The 22,688-nt window shown below is 37.0% G+C and overlaps 1 protein-coding gene across 2 annotated transcripts; it reads right to left on the reverse strand.

The window, feature by feature from the left end:
- Positions 1–10,077: 10,077 nt before the first annotated feature.
- On the reverse strand, positions 10,078–21,845 carry YAF2 (YY1 associated factor 2). 2 transcript variants are annotated; one of them, XR_011048209.1, is made up of 4 exons: positions 21,768–21,845; positions 16,301–16,453; positions 12,520–13,044; positions 10,078–10,879 (listed from the first exon to the last, which is right to left on the reverse strand). XR_011048209.1 is itself a non-coding variant. In XM_068401103.1 (3 exons), the coding sequence occupies exons 1-3, from the start codon at positions 21,803–21,805 to the stop codon at positions 12,807–12,809; spliced, it is 429 nt and encodes a 142-aa protein (XP_068257204.1). In that variant the 5' UTR covers positions 21,806–21,845; the 3' UTR covers positions 10,078–12,806. The 2 variants fall into 2 exon arrangements, 1 of the variants encoding a protein (XP_068257204.1); XM_068401103.1 differs by having other exon boundaries at positions 10,078–13,044.
- Between the last annotated feature and the right edge of the window lie 843 nt (positions 21,846–22,688).

Below are 22,688 nucleotides of genomic sequence, written 5' to 3' on the forward strand. Positions count from 1 at the left end.
GTTTTGGAAGTGGTGTGATACTTTGCAAAATCCCTAGTTTCTTCTAATTTGAATCAATTATTTCTTCAATAGTACAGTTTACTTCAAAATTTATTTAATGGATCCTCTGGGAACAATTACAAGTTATTAAACAGCAGAGACTCAAAATATTTGTATTGTTCCTCTTAAGAAAGTGCAACTTCCATGTCCTAAACAAATAAATATGCATCTAAATATGTAGACTTGAACAATATTTAGTGCTTTACTACATTAAAAATAGCAGAAAGAATACTTTCTAGGAGCACAAAGAGAATTTTCTTTTTATCTCTTTTTCTGTATTTGTGTGTCAAAACCTTTTTTTTCTGTAAAGATTTCAAAATATGGAGCTCCAAGACATCAGTCCAAAGGGGATTATCAGTGTTGGGCTTTTGTTTCCTTGCCTCTTCTAAAACTCTCCAAGGACCGTACCTGGCACAGGTATTTGTGTTTAAAGTACTCCTGGAAGGAGTCAAAGCAAACCTACCTACTTACGCTAATATGTGCCAGGTACAAAAAAATAGAAATAAGGTAAGCAGGCCTGGCTGTTTGTTTGTTTGTTTATATATAACTATACTCAAGTTTAAAAGTCCTTATCTTGTCCTCCTGCTGTTTGCTACAGCATCAAGTGTTCCGAGTCCTCTGGCACCCGCATCAGCATCTTAAGTTTCTACAATACAACATAATTTTTTTCTTGTAATGTAACAAATATTTACTAACAATAATCATACACAATAGCAACATTGCATTATGGCTTGAAAGTTCGATTTTTAAGATGAAGGACATCAACTAATCTGAAGTTAATCCTGTACGATATTTTCTACCTTTTCCACTTTACAGTAACAGTGCAGACTCTATGCAGTGAATTTAATGCTACTGGTAAGAAGTATGCTCATCCTAGTCACTTTTTGGAAGACTCTCGGAATGTATTAGCTCATGAGATCCTCAGACCACAGACTGAAAACTACTGCTTTTTTTTAGTTATTTTTTCATATTTAATGTAAAAATTTTATACATTTTATGCATTTATTATTTCCAAGTACAAAAAGCCTGCATGGCTAGGAGAGTGAAACTGCACCTAGCGAACAGCTAAAACAAAAAAAAAAAGTTAGATGACAACTGCCAGCTGCCCTTACAAGAGGAAACAGGTTTAGGAGAATTGTCAGGGGCTCTGAGAGCCGTTCAGCAATGCAAGCCAGGTGATACGCTGGAGGCAGTGAGCCAGGCAGCCAGTTGCCCCTATTTCGAAAACAGCAGCATAGCCTGGAATGGAAAAGATGACAGACGGTCATTCAGTAAGGAGAGGTTTTGAAAAGCAGTCTGTCAGTCAAACCAGGTGAAGAGTTTATTTACTTTGTCAATATCTAGCAAGTCCACTTGGTATTCTACCATCATATTTTGTTTATCTGTACCCTGCTTTTGCTCCCTAGTCCCCTTCAAGTAGGGTTTAACATTGTAAACGGATGTAGAGACATGTCAAGGATAAAGTCCTAATGTTTGTCTCTCCACATCCTTTTCTCTAGGGGGTGCTTTATTTTCATAATTACTAATTCAAAAACCAGATTAGAGCAGTCAAAAGTGATAGCTGTTTAAAGCATTTAGTGCTTGAATTATCAGGAGGAAGAGATAAGACATTAATACTTTCTTTTGCACTGACTGCCCCTTTTAAAACTGAATAGAACAGTGACATAACAGACAAACACCCAAGGTACATAACAGGCTTCGGTACCAAATATCCTCACACTTGGTCAGCAGCCTTTATCATGTCTGAAGTTCACACAAGTAATTACGGTGAGCAGTCAGCTTAGCTTGCACAGTCCTGTGCCACTCCCTGCAGCGTGCAGAGATTATACTGATTTATTGAAGGTATCATTAGAACTGTGTTCTCAAACTACTCCACTGCATGAGTGGCAGCAGAATTGGTGAGGAGTTGGGATATTGCGTAGCACTGGAATTTGAGCCTGAAACATCTAAGAGATCTTCAAGCACTGCTGACTGATGATTGCACTTACACATTTCTCAGCCTTTCTTCACCCATCTTTTATCTATAACTTTAATTTTTATTTTATCTTTTCTTTCAGGTCAAGAAAGGGTAAAATAAAATTGGACACTGTCCTAAGCTATCTCCAGGCACCAGGCCCATAGTGGAATGCTGTGATCTCCCACGGCTGCCAAAACATTTGTGTGGAATTTAAGAAATTTGTTTTGTACTTCAGATCCATAATTGTGTACCAAACTTACCAAACAGTCAACAGAGGAAAGAAATGAACAGAAGGGTGATAGAAGGGCTTTATGGCTTGCTCTCAACTTTTGAATTCCTGTTCTTCTAAAATAGACAAGTAGACTAAATTAGACTCCCTTAATTAGTGACAATAGCCCCATTCTGGTATCTGATGCCAATTTAGTCTTGTACAAGTCAGTGTTCCTGCTCGTACCAAACCTGCTAGTTATGTCAACAGTTTGCTGCCACTTGCTTGTGTGCACTTCGGGATCTATGCTCAACACTTGCAGGGTGGCATTAAAAGCATTCTGCACCTGAGGATGTATCGGCCTCACACATTGCCTCCTTGGAGTGAGGATGAGTTTACATACTTATGGCCAACACTTCAGTCACCTGCTATGCAAATGGTAAACTCTGACTGTCTTTACAAGGGAACCACCTTCTTTCAAGAATGTCTTGGAGGATTTTAGCCTCATGCTGCAAAACAACACAAACAACAAACAATTCAGAGAGAATTGAACACTGGAACTGTACGTAACTTTAAGGTAACTTGAGACAACCCACAGAGATCATTGTTTTAGAACCTGCTTTAGTAACAAAAAGAGTAGCTGTATATATGATGACATGACACCTTAGACTAAGCCTTCTTTTCAAGCCGCTTACCTCAGTTGTTACTTTAATTTGCAAGCATAGAAACTTGCATGCACGCAACTTTCTTGCCTCGGAAGCAGTACTCTCAGGAGTATCTCAACTTCCATCATAGCTGAGAGGGGTAATGAGTCACCTGTGCCAATAAATTAGCAGAGGCCGCCTCTTGACATTTTGAGATCAAATTCCCTAAGTCTGCTGTTTATCCCCAAATTGCCCACTTACATTTCTTTTACTTTTTCTTAGGCAGTACAAATAATACATTCAGAGAAGGGTTTCAAACAACTTAATAGTTTTATTTACCATTTTATTTATCACAACAAACCCTAAGCATCACCACTGCCAGTCAAGATTTAATATAGTGCATCCACAATAGTTTTCACCAAAAATACTTGTTGGATTCTTCACAGGCAAGAAGTATTCATTTATTCCTGTAGAAGGCATTTCAATACGTGTCACTATTCTGGGCTTCAAAGACATCTGTTTATGCTCATCTGAAACCACCTGTATGTTTATCAAAAAATGCGAAATAACTGTAGAGTTGTTCATTTTAAAACACTTCCATTATGATTGTGTGGCATTTATTCTGGAAAAAAAAAAATCTTTGCACTGTGATTCCTACTGTTTCTTTCTTTCCAGCCACTTCCTCTCAGCTTTTCTGCCGAGCTTTCAGAATTTTAAATTGTTTAATAATGTCTCTGAATTGAGGTCAGGAAGAGGTCGGGTTAAGGCAGTGTCCTAATGGGCTACTACTATACACTTGGCTAAATGAGATGTATTGTCACAGAATCACAGACAATGTTAGGGATTGGAAGGGACCTCGAAAGATCATCTAGTCCAATCCCCCTGCCGGAGCAGGATTACCTAGACCATATGACACAGGAACACGTCCAGTGGCGGGTTTTGAATGTCTCCAGAGAAGGAGACTCCACAACCTCTCTGGGCAGGCTGTTCCAGTGTTCGGTCACCCCTCACCGTAAAGAAGTTTTTCCTCATATTTATGCGGAACCTCCTGTGTTCCAGCTTGCACCATTGCCCTTGTCCTGTCAAGGGATGTCACTGAGAAGAGCCTGGCTCCATCCTCGTGACACTGCCTCTTACATATTTAAAACATTAGGAGGTCACCCCTCAGTCTCCTCTTCTCTAAGCTAAAGAGACCCAGCTCCCTCAGCCTCTCCTCATAAGGGAGATGTTCCACTCCCTTAATCATCTTCGTGGCCTCTGGCGCTGGACCTCTCTCTAGCAGTTCCCTGCCCTTCTTGAACTGAGGGGCCCAGAACTGGACACAATATTCCAGATGCGTGCCTCACCAGGGCAGAGTAGAGGGGAGGAGAACCTCTCTTGAACTACTAACCACGCCCCTTCTACTACACCCCAGGATGCCATTGGCCTTCTTGGCCACAAGGGCACACTGCTGGCTCGTGGTCATCCTGCTGTCCATTAGGACCCCCAGGTCCCTTTCCCCTACGCTGCTCTCCAACAGGTCTGTCCCCAACTTGTACTCATACCTGGGGTTGTTCTTGCCCAGATGCAGGACTCTACACTTGCCCTTGTTATATTTCATTAAATTTCTCCCCGCCCAACTCTCCAGCCTGTCATCTTTATTTAAAAGAGTGAACATAGTTTATCAGACAGAAAATTGTAGCATCTCATGATGCAAACATGTATTTTCTGACTGCTACCCAGAGACCTTATAAGTGTAAACCAATATAGCGGTTATGTTTTTCTTAGGCAGTACCTTAGAATTTTATAATAAATTTGCATATATTAAAAAATTACAACCACACACAAACTTTTGTTCACAGAGATGTTTATTTTTGTCTTCAATGTTTGTAGGGAATACGATATCACTACAAAAGTGTCTCAGAGAAACTCCATCCAAAGTCTAGGCTTACGAATGAAGGGAAAATATACTTTCAGCTGTACCAGTCCTGAGCAAAGTTTAAAAAAAAAAAACCAAACCAAAAAATCCTCTAGAGATAGGAAGCCAGCACCAATAAAACCAGAGGGCCTCTTACTGATATCTGCTCATACTTTCTTTTCTGCTTGAGAATTGGCAAAAACTTAGGCAGGAAGAATTACCATATTAGAGTGTGGACCTAAGATTCACAGTCCCAATCTCTCGCCAAATACCACACATTCTTTTACAGTCAGAGTTCAGGGCCTCAGTTTTACTTTCCATTAAGTAGTCAGGACTGCTAACAGCAAGACTGTTGCCCCCACAGTGTAACATTTTCTCTTACTTAAATTGGTAAATAAATATTTATTTAATATACTTCTTTTAATAAATATTTATTTCCTATCAATACCAAGTTCCTGAAAAGTTACATTGTTCTTAGAAGTATACTACTCATAGCAGTTATAAAACTTCTGATAACATCAGGTCTCAAAATAATTCAAGTGGCTTACATTCTGTCGCTTGTTCTTTCTGTGAAAGGATTTCAAGCCATTGGTTAACACTCCGTACTTAACAGTTGGTTTATCCAGGACATTCAGATTCAATCTGACACAGTAAATACTTCTAAGAGTCAGAACAGAAAAGGCACTTACTCATTTTGGGGAAGACACCTGGCAGTTTAAAATTTTTACTTTCAAAATAACAAGCCCTTTTTCTGACAATAAAATCCTTAAAAACTACTGTTGGAGAAACATAAACCCTATGAATAAAACCAACTTATGTACCCCTTCCCAAGAAAGGTAATACTGTCCTTGATTGAGAAACTGAGACGTGTGAAAGCATCCAGAAGTACTCAGAAGTTTTATTCACTTCTGTGATATTCCAGTAGGCTATCACAGCTGACCAGAAGAAAAAAATCTCCAAAGAATGTGTATTTTACAAACTGAAAGCCTCAGAAATTTCTGGACTGTTTCTTATTAGGTACTTGTATCAGCAACAAAATATAAGATTCTAGTGTATTATAACCAGGAACATCACCGTGGTTACAACTGATAACCTGTGACTCCATCCAGAGGAGTAAATCTTTTATCAAACTTCCTTTCACTCAAACCATTGCCTCAGTGATGCTCTGAATAAGGCACTTATTAAGTTTTAAGAGCATCTGACAGTGCTGTTGGTAGTTTTTGATTTGTCTGTGACGATGCTCTACCAACACTTCAAGATTAACGCGTTAAAGTGTGGAATAATCACTGAAAACAGCCATATGAACTACTGGCCACAAAACTCTTCACAAGCCACATCCATTCTAGTCTGGGTTCTTATTACCTATTTAAACATAAAGTTATCCTTTTTCTAGTAGTCCAGGAATTGGACCCTTTAAATTGGGTAGTGTGTAAATATACAACAGGAATCTATTTTGTTCCTGACTATCTCTTTAATCAAAACTACTCCCCTTTTCAATAACTGACCCTGTACCCAAGAGAGAAAACGTTCATGGTATTTTCTATGAAATTCACAAAAAACTACATCTATCTTCAGGCCAAAAAGTCACTGAACCAACAGGTATAAAGAATCATAAAGCAACACACACCTCTAAGAAGTGTGGAATGCTGCCTACTTCCAATACAGTACACAGAGAAAGGAATACTAAACACACGAAGAAGCCCATTATATAGTGGCTTTTCTAGGTATTATTCTGAAAAGATTTTCTTTGTTTCTCCCCCCCTCCCCACCCCCCGTCTGTTTTGCTGGACTGAGGGTTTTTGAAGGTGTTTGACATTTTAGAAACAGAAGCTACTCAGAATTTCTGTAGGAAGGCTGAGAAAGCGCTCCTCGGATCTCTTTCTCCAGCTGGCACCGAGAGCGTTTTCTTGCACCTTTCAGAAAGCCTCCAGGTACTGCAAGTTACCTGGCAACGTTACGCCTCCGTCAGTTGTAAAGCATTTTGCTTATTTTTCCATGTTTGGAAGCCTCCCAGCAATAGAATCAGACCATTTGCAGAAATGCAGATAGGAAGGCCAGTAATTGGCATCCCAGAATGCCAGCTACCTCAGCCAGAATGCTTGATCGGTGCAGGACTGGTGTAAGTTTGCTCAGCAAGAATCTGTTCAGTAAGTCAATTATACAGAAACAAGGACAACGGTGACAAAACTGATCAATTACCTCTAAGCTCCACATACCATTGTTGGTCTTACAGAAACCAAGATATAGTTGAAGAACTGGGAATAGCAGCCAAAACTCCCAACTTACAAAAGCAGGCATAATAATTATTTCAAAACTCACTGTACCCACTTATACATGTACTTGGAATTATGGATACTGGAATGTGGCTGGGCACTAAAGCATTTTGATTTATTCTGTGCAAAGAAGTATCAGCTTGAAATAGACTTTCATGGATGGCAGTTATATAGTAGATGGCATATAAATAGGCAAATTAGATCTCTATTCCCAAAGTGGGTATTAAGAAAGCAGAATCAGCCTGACCGCTCACTTGTCCAAACTAGCAGACGCACCCGAAGTGACTGAACAACTCATCCTTTTCTAGTGACAAAGTACCTGTGACTGCCTTTGAACCAAACGGAATTTGCAGTCTGTAGAATCTAGTGAGCTTGGGAAGCCAAATTTCATTAGCCCTGGTTACATATATTTCCTTCTGTATGCTTTTGCTTCTTCATACAGAAGAGGAAAATTATGAGCACGTGGTTAGCAGGTTATCAAAAAATATATTAATGCTCTATTTTCCTCCGTTGTCTTCTCAATAACTCCATTGTAAATTAGAGCTCCATTGGTCTAAAGCCACATATCTTAAAATCTTAAGGTTTAAGGGAGCTTGTTCACTTTGCAAGCACTTTGACTAAGATCAGTATTTATACACAGAAACAGTATAATTAAAGATTACACTTTTCCAGGTGGCCTAGATCCTGAAAACGTAGTCCTGAAAGGCTTCTTGCTCAGATATTCCTACCTCTGTCAAGATACGCCATACTTTCCACAAAATAATTAACATTTTGGAACTATTCTTTAAATTATTGTTACTGGAACAATATTTTTTCTGGTGGTAATTTTCTTTTTAAACATGTGGGACAAGGAGTGATTAGATAATGTTGCTATTTTGTCTTTTACAAACCCCAAATGGTACAGCAATCTCTTGTGATTGTTCTTAGTAATACTCATTTGAGCTATGGAATATGCTTTTGCCCTTTATCTTCCATGTTTAACTCCTTAAAAGTACAGGTAAAACTTCCTGTGCCCATTAAACTGCCTGCTCTTACAATCTCCTGTGTCAGTAAACAGAGCAAGTTCTTCCACATGACTTTTATCTGTTTCTCATAATAAAAGGGGAAAGATTAGGATCAAAAACATTTCCTGAGGGATTAAGTATTATACAGTGGTGGTTCATTTTAATTACTTTTTACCAATACAGTTCAACAGAAGCTGTAAACAGCTCCTGCATTACTAAGACCCTAGTATCTGAAACAAATTTATTTGTCCACTGCATTTTCTTTCACTGTTTGAATCTAGTGGCATAGTTTAGGCAGAGGGGGGGACACCTGGACTCCTACGCCTTGTTCATAGACATATCACACTCTTCTTGCGTAATGTCTTAGGAAAGTCACTTAAACATCACTTGCTGTTGGATAATACCACTTACTAGCAAGTGTGCAGCTACCCATTGCTGTTGCACCATTTACTCCATTCTAGACAGGAAGTTACAGTAACATCTGTAAAGCATTGATTTGTAATTAACTTGTAAAGTACTTTTCTGATTTTAATTTAGTAGTTAAATCCTGTTAATTTTTAATAAAACGTGGGTGGTTCTTTAGATGCCAAACTAAGCTCAATATCTGATCGTTATTTTAGACAAATCTCTTAAGTCTCTTCTAACAGGAGAAAGTTTCTCCTCTTGTTAACACTCTGACAGTACAAAAGAAAACCAGCTGAGCTTCCTCAGTGTGACTGATTTTACTGTGCAGCTTTTGCTGGTTTGTGAAGTTACACCCTTTCAAATTGAGACTGCTTTGACATAAGTCAGGGCATAATTTCAGATAAGAAAAACCTTCAAAAGCTCAAGCAGTATTTCCAGCACACTCAAATCTTAACATTAAGATAGAAGTACGCATTTGCAAAATATCATTTGACTGGTCCACTAGCCAAAACCAGCATTAACTTTTTATCTTACCTGTCTTATTCCTGAGTAAGCACAGGCCAAATTTACTACAAGTATAGCACTTGCTGCTTGCCTTTGGAGAAATTAAATTAAATTGCATTTCTATTTCCATATAGTTTCTGATATTTGAAAGGAAGTATACCCAGCCTCCCTAGTAGGGAGCAGAGTCAAATAAAAGCATGTGACAGAAAAAACCAAGCAGATACAGTTAAAGAACCCTCGATGTACATAAAAAGTACACAATAGACAGTTCCATGCCAAATCCATCCTGTATAACAAAAGTCTAATCAATCAGCCTAATGTGGGAAACTGCCAGGCTTTTGAAACAGGAGAGAGAAAAATTAAAGAATCTAAGACACAGAGCCATACACTTGTGTCAAGTTTAGAAGACCTGACTGAACACTAGAGTGAACAGGTGGAAACAAATTACGAAAAGTATTCTATCTCACATGGCTACCTAAAAACATGCTATCCATAATATTTAAAAAAGTGCACAAATTATAAAATTAAAAAAAAAAAATGAGATTTTACAATCTATGCCACAAAACATCAAATATCTAGAGAAACGTGTAATAGGTTAAAACTTCAGTCATGGTCTTAATTTCAAGACTTTTAATAGCAAGAATCTTTTTTTAAATGTAATTTGTTTGTTTTCTTGTTTCAAACTATCACTTTGTTAGAATCAAGATTTCATATGGCATAATTTAACCTGCTACTACATAGAACAATTTCTGTTTATCTCCAATATACATACTTAATTTCAGGGAAAAAAAAGGATCAGTCTACAACTGTGTGTTTGTTCTTTTCCTTATACTACATATAATCAGTGGCAAATTTAGAAACATACGAGACTGAATTATTGTACACTTTATCAATGAACTAATTATGCTTCATTTTTCCCCATTTCTCCCCCCTTTTCCTTTCTGAAACCGGACAATCAATCAGCACATAAAGGAACTCATTTACATGGAACACTATCACACTTGTCTTTCTTGGGTCACCATTTCATGAACAACCCAGGATGTACGGCTGTTGAAGACCTGGGGCATATATAGAATTTAACAAATAACAGTTCTTATGCAGAGAGCAGTCACAGAGAAAAACAGCTAATCAAAACACATTACAACATTAAATATTCACTTTTTATAAATGGAGTAAAGATGCTTTTAAATATATTTACAGTTAGAAAAAGGACTTAGGATTATTACAAGTCAAAATTATTTAGAAATTATGGAAGTGAAGTTCACTTAAATTATAACATTATGAACAGAGTCAAATGCCATATTCTACTTAGAATTTATCTACTCTGCTGTCAGTATTGTCACATCCCTTTAATCACAAACAGGCAAAAATTATCATAACTTTGTATAATGCCAAAACAGGCATCATTACAATGTAAACACTGGCAAGGTGTAACAGTTCAGTTAAAACCACCACAGCTCAGTTTTTAGATCCTAGCTGACGTGTGTTCTATCTGTGGTTAGAAATTGCTTTTCTGTGTCTTATTACATAAAGAACAGTGAGACTTTTCTGCATTCTTTTTGATTATAACCATACTTGTACCACATTTTTGAGATTATTCTCTAGAGACAGTTGAATCTCAGTAAAATCCACTTCATCCACCCTTCCTTCCAAACCAAATGGCTACTTATTTCCGAAGATACAAAGAGACCTCTTGTTGGCAGTGCTGGGTGGTTTATTCACGTAAAGATAAATGAAAATACGTTTCCCATTTAGTGAACAACTGGTAATAGATTATTATTTGTTTGCAAGGAATTCTGAAATGTGTTAGCATTCATTACATTGTAAATTAGAAACACATTTCATAAAACTTCTTGCGATGAGATTTGCTATCATTAAACTGCTTACTTCAAACAGTTTCAGCTCTCTTGTAATCCATTACATCAGTATATTCTGCAAATAGTCCCACCTAAAAATAAAACATAAAAAAATAAAGTTGAGAAGCATGTATTTTTCTTTTAAAAACTAGTGTATGTTATTCTGAACACCAGCCCAGCCCCAAAAACATTTAAGAACCTTAAAATGCATTGTTTTACAGATACTAAGATTTGGCCAGGTAATGGCAATGAACAGACATCCTATTTAGTAAGATAAAGCAGAGTACATAATAAACAGGTCAGTAGTTATCCATCTGAAATAGCCTATAATTAACATTTGATGTCTAAAAAGTTTAAACAGTAACACCAAGGAATGAGGTATGTATGTTCTCAGATATCACATCAGACTTTCATTTTATGCAACTAACTATTTCACAACTAGCATCTTACAAAATAGAACAGTACCATTGTGCCTGTAGAAGTACTGCATTAAAAACAGAAAAATACATTACTACAAGAAACCACCAAACATCACAACTGTCAGGGGCTACAAAAATCCATTGTTAAGACAACGTATCATACGTTGGTAATAATTTGGGACTGGATTCACTACCAAGAAGGTCCATCCAACTTTTACATGGGCTTAAAAATACATTTATTTTAAATGAAAAAGAAGAGTCACAGGAGTGTAAGTGGACTACCTCACTAAAAGGAGCTAAATGGACTTTTGTACTGAACCTGAATCTATAATTTAAAATCTATACATGGATTGCATGTGTGTATCAAAACACTTATTGGTTGTAAACAAAAATGCAAAATCTGTATTCACAAAAATATTTTATTAGTAATTTTACATAATACCAGATGGGACTGTAAATAGTTCTGCTCTGTATCAGTATATTGCTAAGTGCGCAAATGTAGATAGTGTATGCCATAAAGTAGGGTGCTGAGTTTTTTCATATCATTTATGACATAATATATTCTAATAGGCCAAATCAAAATTAAAGAAACTGATTCAGGAACAAAAATTTAATAGTATTGTTATTTCCTTATTCTTGTGCAACATCTGATATTCCTGTAACGAAATGATAAGTGACTATACGACACTAGATAAATTTGGGGCAAGGAAACAGCACTAAGCAGAAATGAGAACTGCACTTCTGTTATTTTTAAAGCTTTTCCAAACTTCCACATTTCCAAATGTTAGTTTTTGCCAAATGCATAGTCATCTGAGGTTCAATATTTGTTACACAACACAGAATACCAGTGTACAGTGACAATGTAGTACTTTACCTGAATTGTAAGGTTAACCAATCAATGCTTAGAATGTGTTTTCTATTTTGCTTGTAAATATTACAATAAGTGTTTTAAGTGTGAAAAAGTATTGGTAAAACCATCAACACAATTCAGTAACAGTAATCTAGTAAAATGTGTCAAACATTGGCAAAAATTCATACAAATGTTTTATTTAATAACATTTTTCCTATTTAACCACACCAAGTACCAGCAGGTGTTTTTAAGAAGATAATTATTATGAAAATTCTGTTGCAGCAATAGTTGATTAAGTTGATCTCTGACTTGCATACATATAACTATGTTTCACAATTCTCAAATAATACATATTTAGGCAGCTTGAACTATGTTATAAAAATTTAAATTCAGTACATGCCAATAGTAGAGACTCCAAGAGTTGTGTTAGAATTCACTAAACTAAAAGTGAAAATGGACTTACCAATAACACTGCATAATGAACATTCAAACCACATTTTCATGGCACCTTTACACATGAAGATTAAAAAGTTCATCTGAAAACGCTTTGTAAGCATTTGTAAATTGCATTTAAATTATTGTTTCTATCACTGCAGTTTTTCTTTTTTTAAAACTGCACAAATTATGTTTCAGTCAACATACCAATTGTGCATGGATAATCTGTCATGAAAATGTGGTAACAGGTGACAGAAGTTACGTATTTGCATGTTTTGAAGAGAAGAGACTAAAGAAATTGGAGGAAATAAAACTTCAATGAGATTCCCCGTTCAGTGATGACGCTTCTCCTCTGGGTGAAGATGACCTGGACATTGCCCTCTCTGTGTTGTCAGAGCTAGAACCACTCTGACTGTGTTGATCTGCAGAAGCAGCACTGGAAGCAGGTGGTGACTTAGTTTTCTCCTTAAAGTCTGTAATTATGACTGTCAGATCTCCAACGGTAACTTCCAAATGCTGAGCGCTACTTCGATCCACATTTTTCAATCTTGGCCTAAATAAAGCAAATAATCATATTAAAAGCACACACACCATCTTATTATCTTGTCTTCCTCCTGCTTTTTAGGAGCTCTGGAGAACATACATGTGTATATAAGACTGCTACATGCAACATGTAATACAAAGGAAATCAACGTACACAAGTATTTATGGTAGAGTGTTTCCTAGTATGTTTTACAGTAAAATAGCTGAACCTAAGACATTACCTTCTCCTAAGATTATTTAAAGGTTGACCTTACGAATAATGTAACTGTGCAGCGATATGGATGTGTTGCACATGTGAAGGTTTTTACTTTTAAAAATTAAGTCTTTCTTTATTGTGGCTACAGAAAGTTATAAATTTGATCCAGAGAAGCATCCATCTCTGCAGCCACCTTAAGCAACAATTCAAAGTAAAAAATGACGTTCAGTAATGAAGATGTTGGTTTCTGTCTTTCCAATTCAACACCACAGATAGTGTTACTTGCAGCAGGTATTACTTCACCTCAAAACCTCACTAGGACTGCTAGTATACTATTTGAACTGGACTTTGTGTCCACAGTATAACGCTGGTATTCCCGGCATAGGCTGTGATTTAAATTATGCACAGAACTGAGTATTACACACAGTGTTGATAGGGTAAGTCTCTTCATCTAATCTTTCAATTGTTTGATTTTTCACAACATAAAGACCAGAGAAGAATATTTTGACTTATATTCTGCCATCATATTTTTGCTAGTGACTAGCATAAAGTACTTTCAATTTACTGTTTTCCTTTGGTGACAGTTTTTCATGGTAGTCAGACAGCTGAATATATACAATCAGTTATGAACAGCATAGTTTATGCATTTAACTGACTACACAGCTTTCACCAGCTCAAGCTGCAATAAAATACATTAATATGACATCACACGTTAGCAGGTGTGCTAACAGCAAAGCCCTAACCTCTACCCTATCATCTGACTTTGTTTGCAGTAGAATTGGTTTCCAGTCACTTCAGCTGAAACACCTCATGCCTTTCCTCTGCTAAAATAGAGAGTGGCTTTGACATCTTGTTCCCCGGAGGCTGGAGTAGCATGACTGAAGAATTTAAGAGAAAACTGAAAATCTGCTGCTCTGTAACATGGGAATGGAGAGAAAAATTCAGCATTATCAACCTGCATAAGTGCCATGCCTGGAGCTCATTAATCATATTGAGTGTGCATGCAGATTTTTATGACCATTTCCAGCAACAACATACAAGTTTTAAGGCAAAGAGAAAAGGATATCCTTTTCCCAAAGGATACTGAAGAAACCTGCTTAATCTAATCAAGCATTCTTAACTTGCTATCCTACCTAGTGAATCAATTCTGTGAAAAATTGAACTACTTGAAGCATTTTTTTTAAAAAAAAAAAAAAAGTAGCCTAGTTATTTTAAACAACAATTCTCAATGCAAATCTCAATACTGGTATTTCAGTCCAAGATTTTTATTTGGTTTAGTATTTTTCAGATGTTCTCCCTTCTTCCCTACCTCATTTCTGCATTTTTAATGTACTATTGCAATTCAAGCATCAATATTTCAATTTATAATATTTAATTAGCTGAATAAAACTATGTTAACTTAAAATACTTCATAACTGAAGTACTTCAGCTGCATGAGGTAAGCTAGGAAATTTGAGTTGGGGGGGACTGGGACATCTCAGTGTCCTTAATCCTAACCATGACTTTCTTAATGACTGTTCTCTCTTGACTCTCAATCTCTCCCTGGTTCTGATCCCGACGATCATATTTCAGGCACAAGAGAAGCATCTGCTACTTCTCTGCATAACTAAGTCCATTTTCCTTGGCTGGACTACTCTGGAGTGCTTCCAAAAAGGGAAAAAAACAACAAAAAAAATCAATAGTTCCTCCCGTGTTTGATTAGACTACATATCTTGTATACTTCTGAGCTGTTTGGCACAGCATTCTTCACACAATAACTTTATGCTTAGACTGTGATGATTTAGGCATTAAACTTGCTGCTTTTTGTTTTGCAGTTTACACCTTCCTTCCACCTGGTCTTACAGCAATATCAAGGCATTTACAACCACTTGTCTGTACTGTAATATTTCATGTTCTCAGTTTTAAGAGTCCAAGGTTTCCTTCAGCATCCCAGATGGAGCATAGAGATTTTTATCACTAGGTAATATACATGCCTTATCCTGTCACATTAATTTATACCCTAGTTCAGCCCTTCAAAGTTTATTCCAGTTCTGCAAGGACACCAACAAACATATTACTTTCCCACTCTTCTGCAGTCTGGTACTGGTTCTCTCTCTCTCTCTTATTATTTTGCATGAAAACTAGTCACTCCTGCCCCCTCTCTTTTCCAGAGATTAGTGTAATCCGTTTGCCTATCTACAGTTTTGTGTGGTGTGTGAGAAATACATCTGTAACCCTTAACAAAAATACCCAAGTGTTTCTATATTCAGCTGGTCTCCATCTTCTGGTCAAAATTACAAACTGCAGGTTTTCTTCACATTTAATAGGCATCCTAAACCAATGAAACTTCACGCACAAATATTTAGCCTTATTGTCTGTCCTGGTTTGGCCCAAACCAGGCCAATTAGTCTTAAAGAAACCAAGGTCACTGCTAAATTCCTCACTGCTTACGAGTGAAGAGCCGAAGGGGGCTCACACCTGCAGGGAGGAGCAGACAGGGCAGGTGACCCAAGATTGACCAACGAGGTATTCCATCCCATACACGTCATTCTCACTTTCCTATTTATCACTAACCCACTGCCACCTGGAGGTGGGGCCCAGGAGGGAGGGGCCCTCCTGTCTCCCACTGATTGGTACCAGCTTTGCCAATTCTCCAGTTAAAAGCCTGCAGGTGTGATAGCAGTGGAGCTACTGCATTTTCCCCTCTGCCCGTGCTGGGGGAGCAACTTTGCCTGAGGAGGATTTCCAAGCTCTCGATCTTGGTTTTGTATATATTTGTATATATTTGTATATATTTGATTATTTCTATTATTATTGTTATTATACTCTTTTTCATTACTATAGTTTATTAAAACTGTTTTAACTTTCCAACCCATAAGTCTCTCTCCCTTTTCCCTTTCCCTTGGGGGGGGGGGAGAGGGTTAACAGAGAGCATCTGCCACCTGGTTAATAGCTGGCCCAGCTTTAAACCGTGACATTGTCAAAAAAGTTTGCCACAGCACTTACAAAGCAGTAAAATCGCAGAACATTTTCTTATTTTCTTTTTTAAATTATGTTTTACCAATACTGCAAAAGTTTCTAAAATTTTTACCTGGTTTTCTTATGACTGTTCTTTTTGCTTGTTGTTTCCTTTTCACTTTTTTCCTTTTCTACTTTGTCTTTTTTCTCTTTCTTTGATTGTGTAGGGGGCACGAATTGCTGAGGAACCTGTTGTGCAACCAGCTGAGAGACAGGTCGAGGTTTCCTGTGTGCACATATATATAGACACGCATTATGCTTAGGCTTTACAACAAGTCTCAAACTCTCTACGCTTCAGTTAACAACAATAACAATCACTATAAAAAGAAATACTGCTAAAACTTACTTGCTGCTAATACTTAATTAAAATAGCATATCAAAGTTAAACCCATTACAGCCTTTTGTTTCACTTACTTGCATTATCAACAAATAAGGGGATTTTTTTGTGCTTTTTTTGTTTTTAAAGGATTTAGAGACAAGACTTTGCAATGTTCCCTCTTCTCCCAGTTGTCATATCCAGACAGAGACTTACAGAGTGAACTCCAAAAGATGAAGCTTCCAGAGGGAATACTTTACCACCCAATCCCAGCCCCCACAAATGATGAAGGGGTCTGTTTTGAGTGTACTGCAATACTGAAGTATACAATCCATATCACAAAAAGGAAAAAGCTGACCTTTCAGGTATCAGAGCTAAGGCCATTGTTGGCCTTATAGAGCAAAACTTAAGTGTTTTCAGCTCAAACAAATTTGTTGAAAGCAATGACAAATCCTGTTAAGTTGTGTATCATTTTTATCAAGTTGTTCACCGGAAAAAAATATACTGCACTAATAACAGTAGGATATAGCTGTCAGAACATATATACTTTAAATCTGGCAACAGAAACTTCTGACCACATTCCATCAGTATACACAGCACAGGTTTAATTTCCAAGTTTTGATCCAAAACCAGGGTAAGAATAACAGCAGGCAAAAGAATTTCAACAGTTTATTATTTTTACATTTTCTGAAATATTATTTTGAAATTGCTTCATTTTTATTTTATTTTGTATTGTAATACAAGGTTTCTAATGTGAAATGAAACATTTTACTCTTTCCAATGCAAAGGTATTTCTTTATTTTGAGATTTTGGAATTAAGAAATTTCAAGTCATGAGATATAAAAAGGAAGGTTCTGTGATTCCATTAAGACTTCGAAGATGAAAATTTATTCTCCAAAAGAACGTTTACCTTGCCAGGCTCTTGGGTTGTGTTAGCTGCGTTGTGTTGTTGAGTTTTTTAAACTAGAAAAAGCACAAACTATATGCACTATGTTACTCTGAAAATACAAAGCAGTTATTAAAGCAACAGAAGCTATCAGCTCTTACACATATTTATTTATCCCAACCCACAGGATCACGCTATCAGCACTTCTTGCTTAGGTGAAGTGATGAGTAAAATAACAAAAGCAGAAAATCAAGGTAGCTCCCATTAGCAAGTTGTATTACCAGTAATGATTGCAATAGTTCATGTTACAGAGTGAAAGCCAAGTCACAAGAATGCAGCAAGTGTGGGAAAGGCAGTTGATATAAAACAGCTGAGATTTCATGAGTTTTCACAGCAAGTTCTTAATGAATTAAAGTAAAAATAAAGACTATTAAAAATGTCAACACAAAAGAACTTCGGGGTTAAAACTAGACTACCGCATACCCTCTCATGAAGTAAGCCCACACTAACTCAGGGAGAGACAAAGATCAGCAACGGATCCCTCAGTGAAAACTACCCAGCTTGTATCAACTGGCAAATATATTACTAGATGCCTTTCAGGACAGCATTGCAACTAGGACCTTGGAAAACACACAGTAGAGTCCAAAATCACCGAAATGACTCAATGGACTACAATTGTTTCTGTTAACAGAGTACATAGGACATTTTTAAGAAAACCTGCCTCAGAACTGTTTCAACTGTTTGTCATAGTAGTTCATAACAAAGCAAGAAGAACCAAAGTGTAACTGATGCACAAGATTATTATTTCAGGTGGAAAACACTTGAGAGATATAAACAAAACTGATCATCTGTCTTGAATTGAAGATTGCTCCAGGAGATAGGGATACAGAGAGTTAATACTCCTAGTGACAGCCAAGTGACAATCCCATCATTACTACGTAGTGACCTGAGAGAATAATCTGACATGTTACTTATGAAGTAAGACAGTAGTGAACTTCTCGACACAGAATTAATTATTGCCCAGGGCAGTGGACAACACCATGATCATAGAAACTTGTTAAAAAGGGGTAGAGGGGGAAAAAAAAAAATTCTTAGCCAACTATTTCAGGAGTTCTCAATTTGCAACAATTTCAATTCCTGAGGGCAAACTAGATAATTTCTATAAGAGTACAGCTGGGAAAATAAGCTTAGAATGAAGTCCCAGGTTTAGAACTTCTTTTTCTGGTACCGTAAAACAAATGAGACTGACAAAAAAGATCTTTGCCACAAGGAACAGAAGTCAGTTAAGACAAAAAATAACCACAGAGAAATCATGCTTGGGAAGATGCACTACAAATGAATCAAGAGGTTCCATGTGGTTTTGCTGTGTCAAGAAATTCCACTCAGTTATTTTATTCCTCCCAATTAAACATGCATCTTTTTGTTGTCAGTTATTTCTATAGCTGTCTATCAGTTATATCTATGTTCCAAAATTTATTATCTGTTTTGTCACTTCCAGATTTCTTAAATGAGGCATTCAATGTTTTTATATTAAAAAATTGCGAAAAAATAAATTCACATCTCTTAACACTGAGAGTGTCTTTCAAGCATTCAATTTTTTTTTTTTCCCAGGTACTCAAAAGGGGCTACTGAACTGCAACCAAGCACTTTGCAAGCCATGCAGGCTTCAGGAGATAACTTTATCCTCATGAAGCTTTAACCTGATAGAATTGTTCATGAGTTAGCAGTGGCTGAATCACATCATTCAAGCACAAAGGAATTCATACAGAGAAGGCTTTCTCGAAGAGAACATAAGTGTAAGAAAAACTATTCCTGTAACAGGAAATTGATTTTGATGATTTGCCAAAATGCGACATTTTAAATGACTGGTTTTCAAAACCAGTTAGTTAAAGACTCCTTGTAATAGGCTGCTACAAATTAAGTAGATACAGACAATGTAAACACCGCCTTTTATTTAATCAATATATGTACATTAATTTGCTTTTTGAGCATATCCAAGAGCACCTGAGCTAACTGGTGTTTAGAAAGAAGCTCTACAAACTTCTGCATTATGATTACAAGTATTTTTGCCTCTACCACTGGGAGTGACTTTACAACTGAACAATCCAGAACTACAGGCAGAAACATTCATAAATACAATACATATTGCTTAGTCAGCCCCTCAAAACTGCATTTTTATCTAATAATTTCACTTCAGTTGTTTTACGTGGAACACTAACCAAGAGAGGCATACACTATTACAAAAGATAAGAGCTATCAATTCTTTCCAACAGAGAAGAACTTTATGGTTTAGGCCCTAAGCACTGCAGCTGTACCAATAAACTGATTTACTGAGCTTCCAAGAGATCACTGAACATCATTGCTCCGAATATTATGCCTCTCCTTCTCTATCACATAGTTCTCCTTTTCAGCCAGTGTTACCCTTCTTCTAAGTTAACATCAGCCAAACTTCTACCTACATTTCTATTCCAACCTCATCCATTATGGTTTTATTAATTATCTAATTCCAATGTTGCTTTCAAGGTCCTGCAAATACAAATAATCACACACTTCATAATCTCCTTTAAAAAACATGGAAAACTAACACTTTTGTTTTTTAAAAAGCCAACAGACAGTAATACAAATGTTCAAGGATACATTTTTTGTCTTCCCTACAATTCCCATTAATGCTAAACTACAAGGATGTCATCATTTTAACTCTATTCTTCTTGTTCCAGGATGTGACTACATTTTATCTTACAGGATTTGACCCAGCTGCTGGTTTAGTGAGTATATTTACAGAGGCTGCACAGGCTTGTCTATTTAGGTTTTGTGTGCAGAAACTCATTCAACACTGATGCTCTCAAAGGGAGCGAATATTTAATACTGAGAAGGATGAACTAGTTTTCATTGTTGGCATTCTTAAAAAAAAATAAAAGCTTTACAGCATGGCAATTTACATGCCTAGAGATGAAAAATACTCATTCAAGAATACATGCAGTGCACTAGACCAACTTTTGCCCTGACTCATTTCCCTTTCCCAGAGCTCAACACGATACCTTCCTGCTCATAAGTCACTTTGGACATCTCACAGCAGTACATGCTTCCTTAATTTTCCTCACCTTGTATTCACCAATAATCTATGCAAAAAGAATTTTGACCGATTTGGTTCGGTGGATAACTTGGTCTCATTGCAACAAAGTGGGTCCATTTTGAAAACAGAAATAAACAAAAAAATACCTATGTACAATACTAATCATCAACATATGCAGCAGAAGTACAGTAGACTCTCAATCGCCCGAGTTGTGCACCAAACATGCAGACAACCAAACTGGGTTAATGCTGAGGCATATTGGGGTCTGGCTTAATTTATTTAATTTATACAGAGCACAACTACATTTGCACAGTGCTGCTTCTACAGCCATCAGGAGTCTATAAAGCAGTCTAATATCTCCTGCACTACTCAGAGTATAAGCTCAAATTCTGACAGACCTGAGCCACTTATCTGTCAAACCAGCTCTAGGGTCCATCTGCTACAGTCTGGAAACAAAGAGCATGATATGGACAACCGTGACAGTTTTTCCATGAACCAACCCCAAATCTACCTACATCTCAAGTGAGTCCTGTGTCAGCTTGATGCTCCCGTGTATGCAGGATTCGAGGAAGATTCATCCATTTGGTGCTGCATATCCTGAACATGCAGAGCCAACCAAGTATGACTGCCAAGCAGCACAGTGCAGCCAAGCAAATAAGAGTGCTGAGAAGCACAGCGCAGAAGAATCAACAGTCCAACAGAGCAGCTAACACCTTAGCTTTGATTCAGTGTGAACCATGCTGGACTTGGACTGGTCCACACAGAACCAGTATCCATATTCTCCCAGTATCCACAGATCTCAGAACATATCCTATACTTTTCTATACAGAAAGCTAGACAGTATAACTAAATCTCAGTGTTGAATACATACACCTTTTCAGCCTCTTGTGTGAGAAGTGTACTATCTATAATGTGCAGCTTACAGAGTTCAGATATTCTGAAGGAGACATACTCAAAGGCACGCTCTTTCTTGAAGCTAAATCTCCTCTGCTTTGTATATTTTACTACTGCAAAAGTATTAAAATTATGATTTCCCAGTCTTAACAGAATGGGTCTAAATTAAGGAAATGTCACCTCAGCTTTCAATCAACCTGAAAGATGCTCTTCAATTCATGACCTGGATCCAGAATAATATCTGCCAAGCAGCGACTTTTAGAATACCACATGCTAAGCCAGATATTTAAGTCTGCTCTTGAGCTCTGGTGACTTTACTTGCCACTTCTCCTTCAATAACTAGAGCAATATTGTAGTCCAGTTTTACTTACCCATCAATGAGCTGATACAATTCTGTTTTCAAATTCATCTTACTCCCTGGTTTCCTATGAAATTATACACATCTTGCCCCATCCTAGAAATCAGGAAGAAATTGCCTGTGAAACAGTATTCCTACAGAAGGTTGTTAGGTCGTAGCTGCCCATTATGGTATTGATCTATCTTTGGTTCATGGACTCAGAAGTTTCTCTTCCAGATACTAGAGAAGCTACTTTTTGAATGACAGAAGGATTGAATGAAACAGATACAGATATGTTCATACTATCAAACAGAACAGGTAACTGTTATATACCACGAATCATTTATTCACCAGAACAGTTTAAGCTTTCAGGCTGATCAGCAATATCTTATCTCCTAACATATTTTCATTCCAAGAAAAGACCAGCTCCTAAGCAAAACAAAGCCTCTGATATTTCTTCAAAATTCTTCACCTGCTTTTATGTAGAATCTCTACACGGTATCCCATGCATTCCATAATTTCAACTTTGCACACAAATTTTTTCCTTTCCTCCCCTGTAAAAGATCATAATTTCTTAAAAAAAAAAAAACAAGTTTCAGAGATTTCAGGTTTTATTCAAAGGCACCCCTAATCCTTAAGCAGTACCATTTATCTAAACTTCTCTTCCCTGCAGGGAGACACTGACCTTTTGTTCAAGACAGCAGATTCATCCCTCAAGGAAGAGAGGTAAGAAATATCTGGAACAGAAACCTCACTGATTTTGTCTTGCCCTTGGTCAGAGAATCCCTTCTTCAAAAATGAAAAATCCACATTATTCTTTAAATATAAAATATTCTTCCCTTTCATGTGATTCAGAAGGACTGAATAAATGTTTCCAAGTTAATGGCAGTTCCCAAATCTTCTACTCCTTGTTGCTTTAAGGCCCTCACTGCACAGGACTCAAGTAATAAGTTCA

Source organism: Nyctibius grandis, chromosome 5, assembly GCF_013368605.1.
Source record: "Nyctibius grandis isolate bNycGra1 chromosome 5, bNycGra1.pri, whole genome shotgun sequence".
In the NCBI taxonomy this organism is placed as follows: Eukaryota; Metazoa; Chordata; class Aves; order Nyctibiiformes; family Nyctibiidae; genus Nyctibius; species Nyctibius grandis.

Bases quoted from the DNA above. Each gene is read 5' to 3' on its own strand.
- YAF2 (XM_068401103.1), bottom strand. From the start codon at position 21,805: ATGAATTTGAAAACAGAATTGTATCAGCTCATTGATGG. The intron at 16,454-21,767 runs GTAAGTAAAACT...ATGTGCACACAG, and splicing joins TTGTATCAGCTCATTGATGG to GAAACCTCGACCTGTCTCTC. The intron at 13,045-16,300 runs GTAAAAATTTTA...TGCTTTATTTAG, and splicing joins AACAGTCATAAGAAAACCAG to GCCAAGATTGAAAAATGTGG.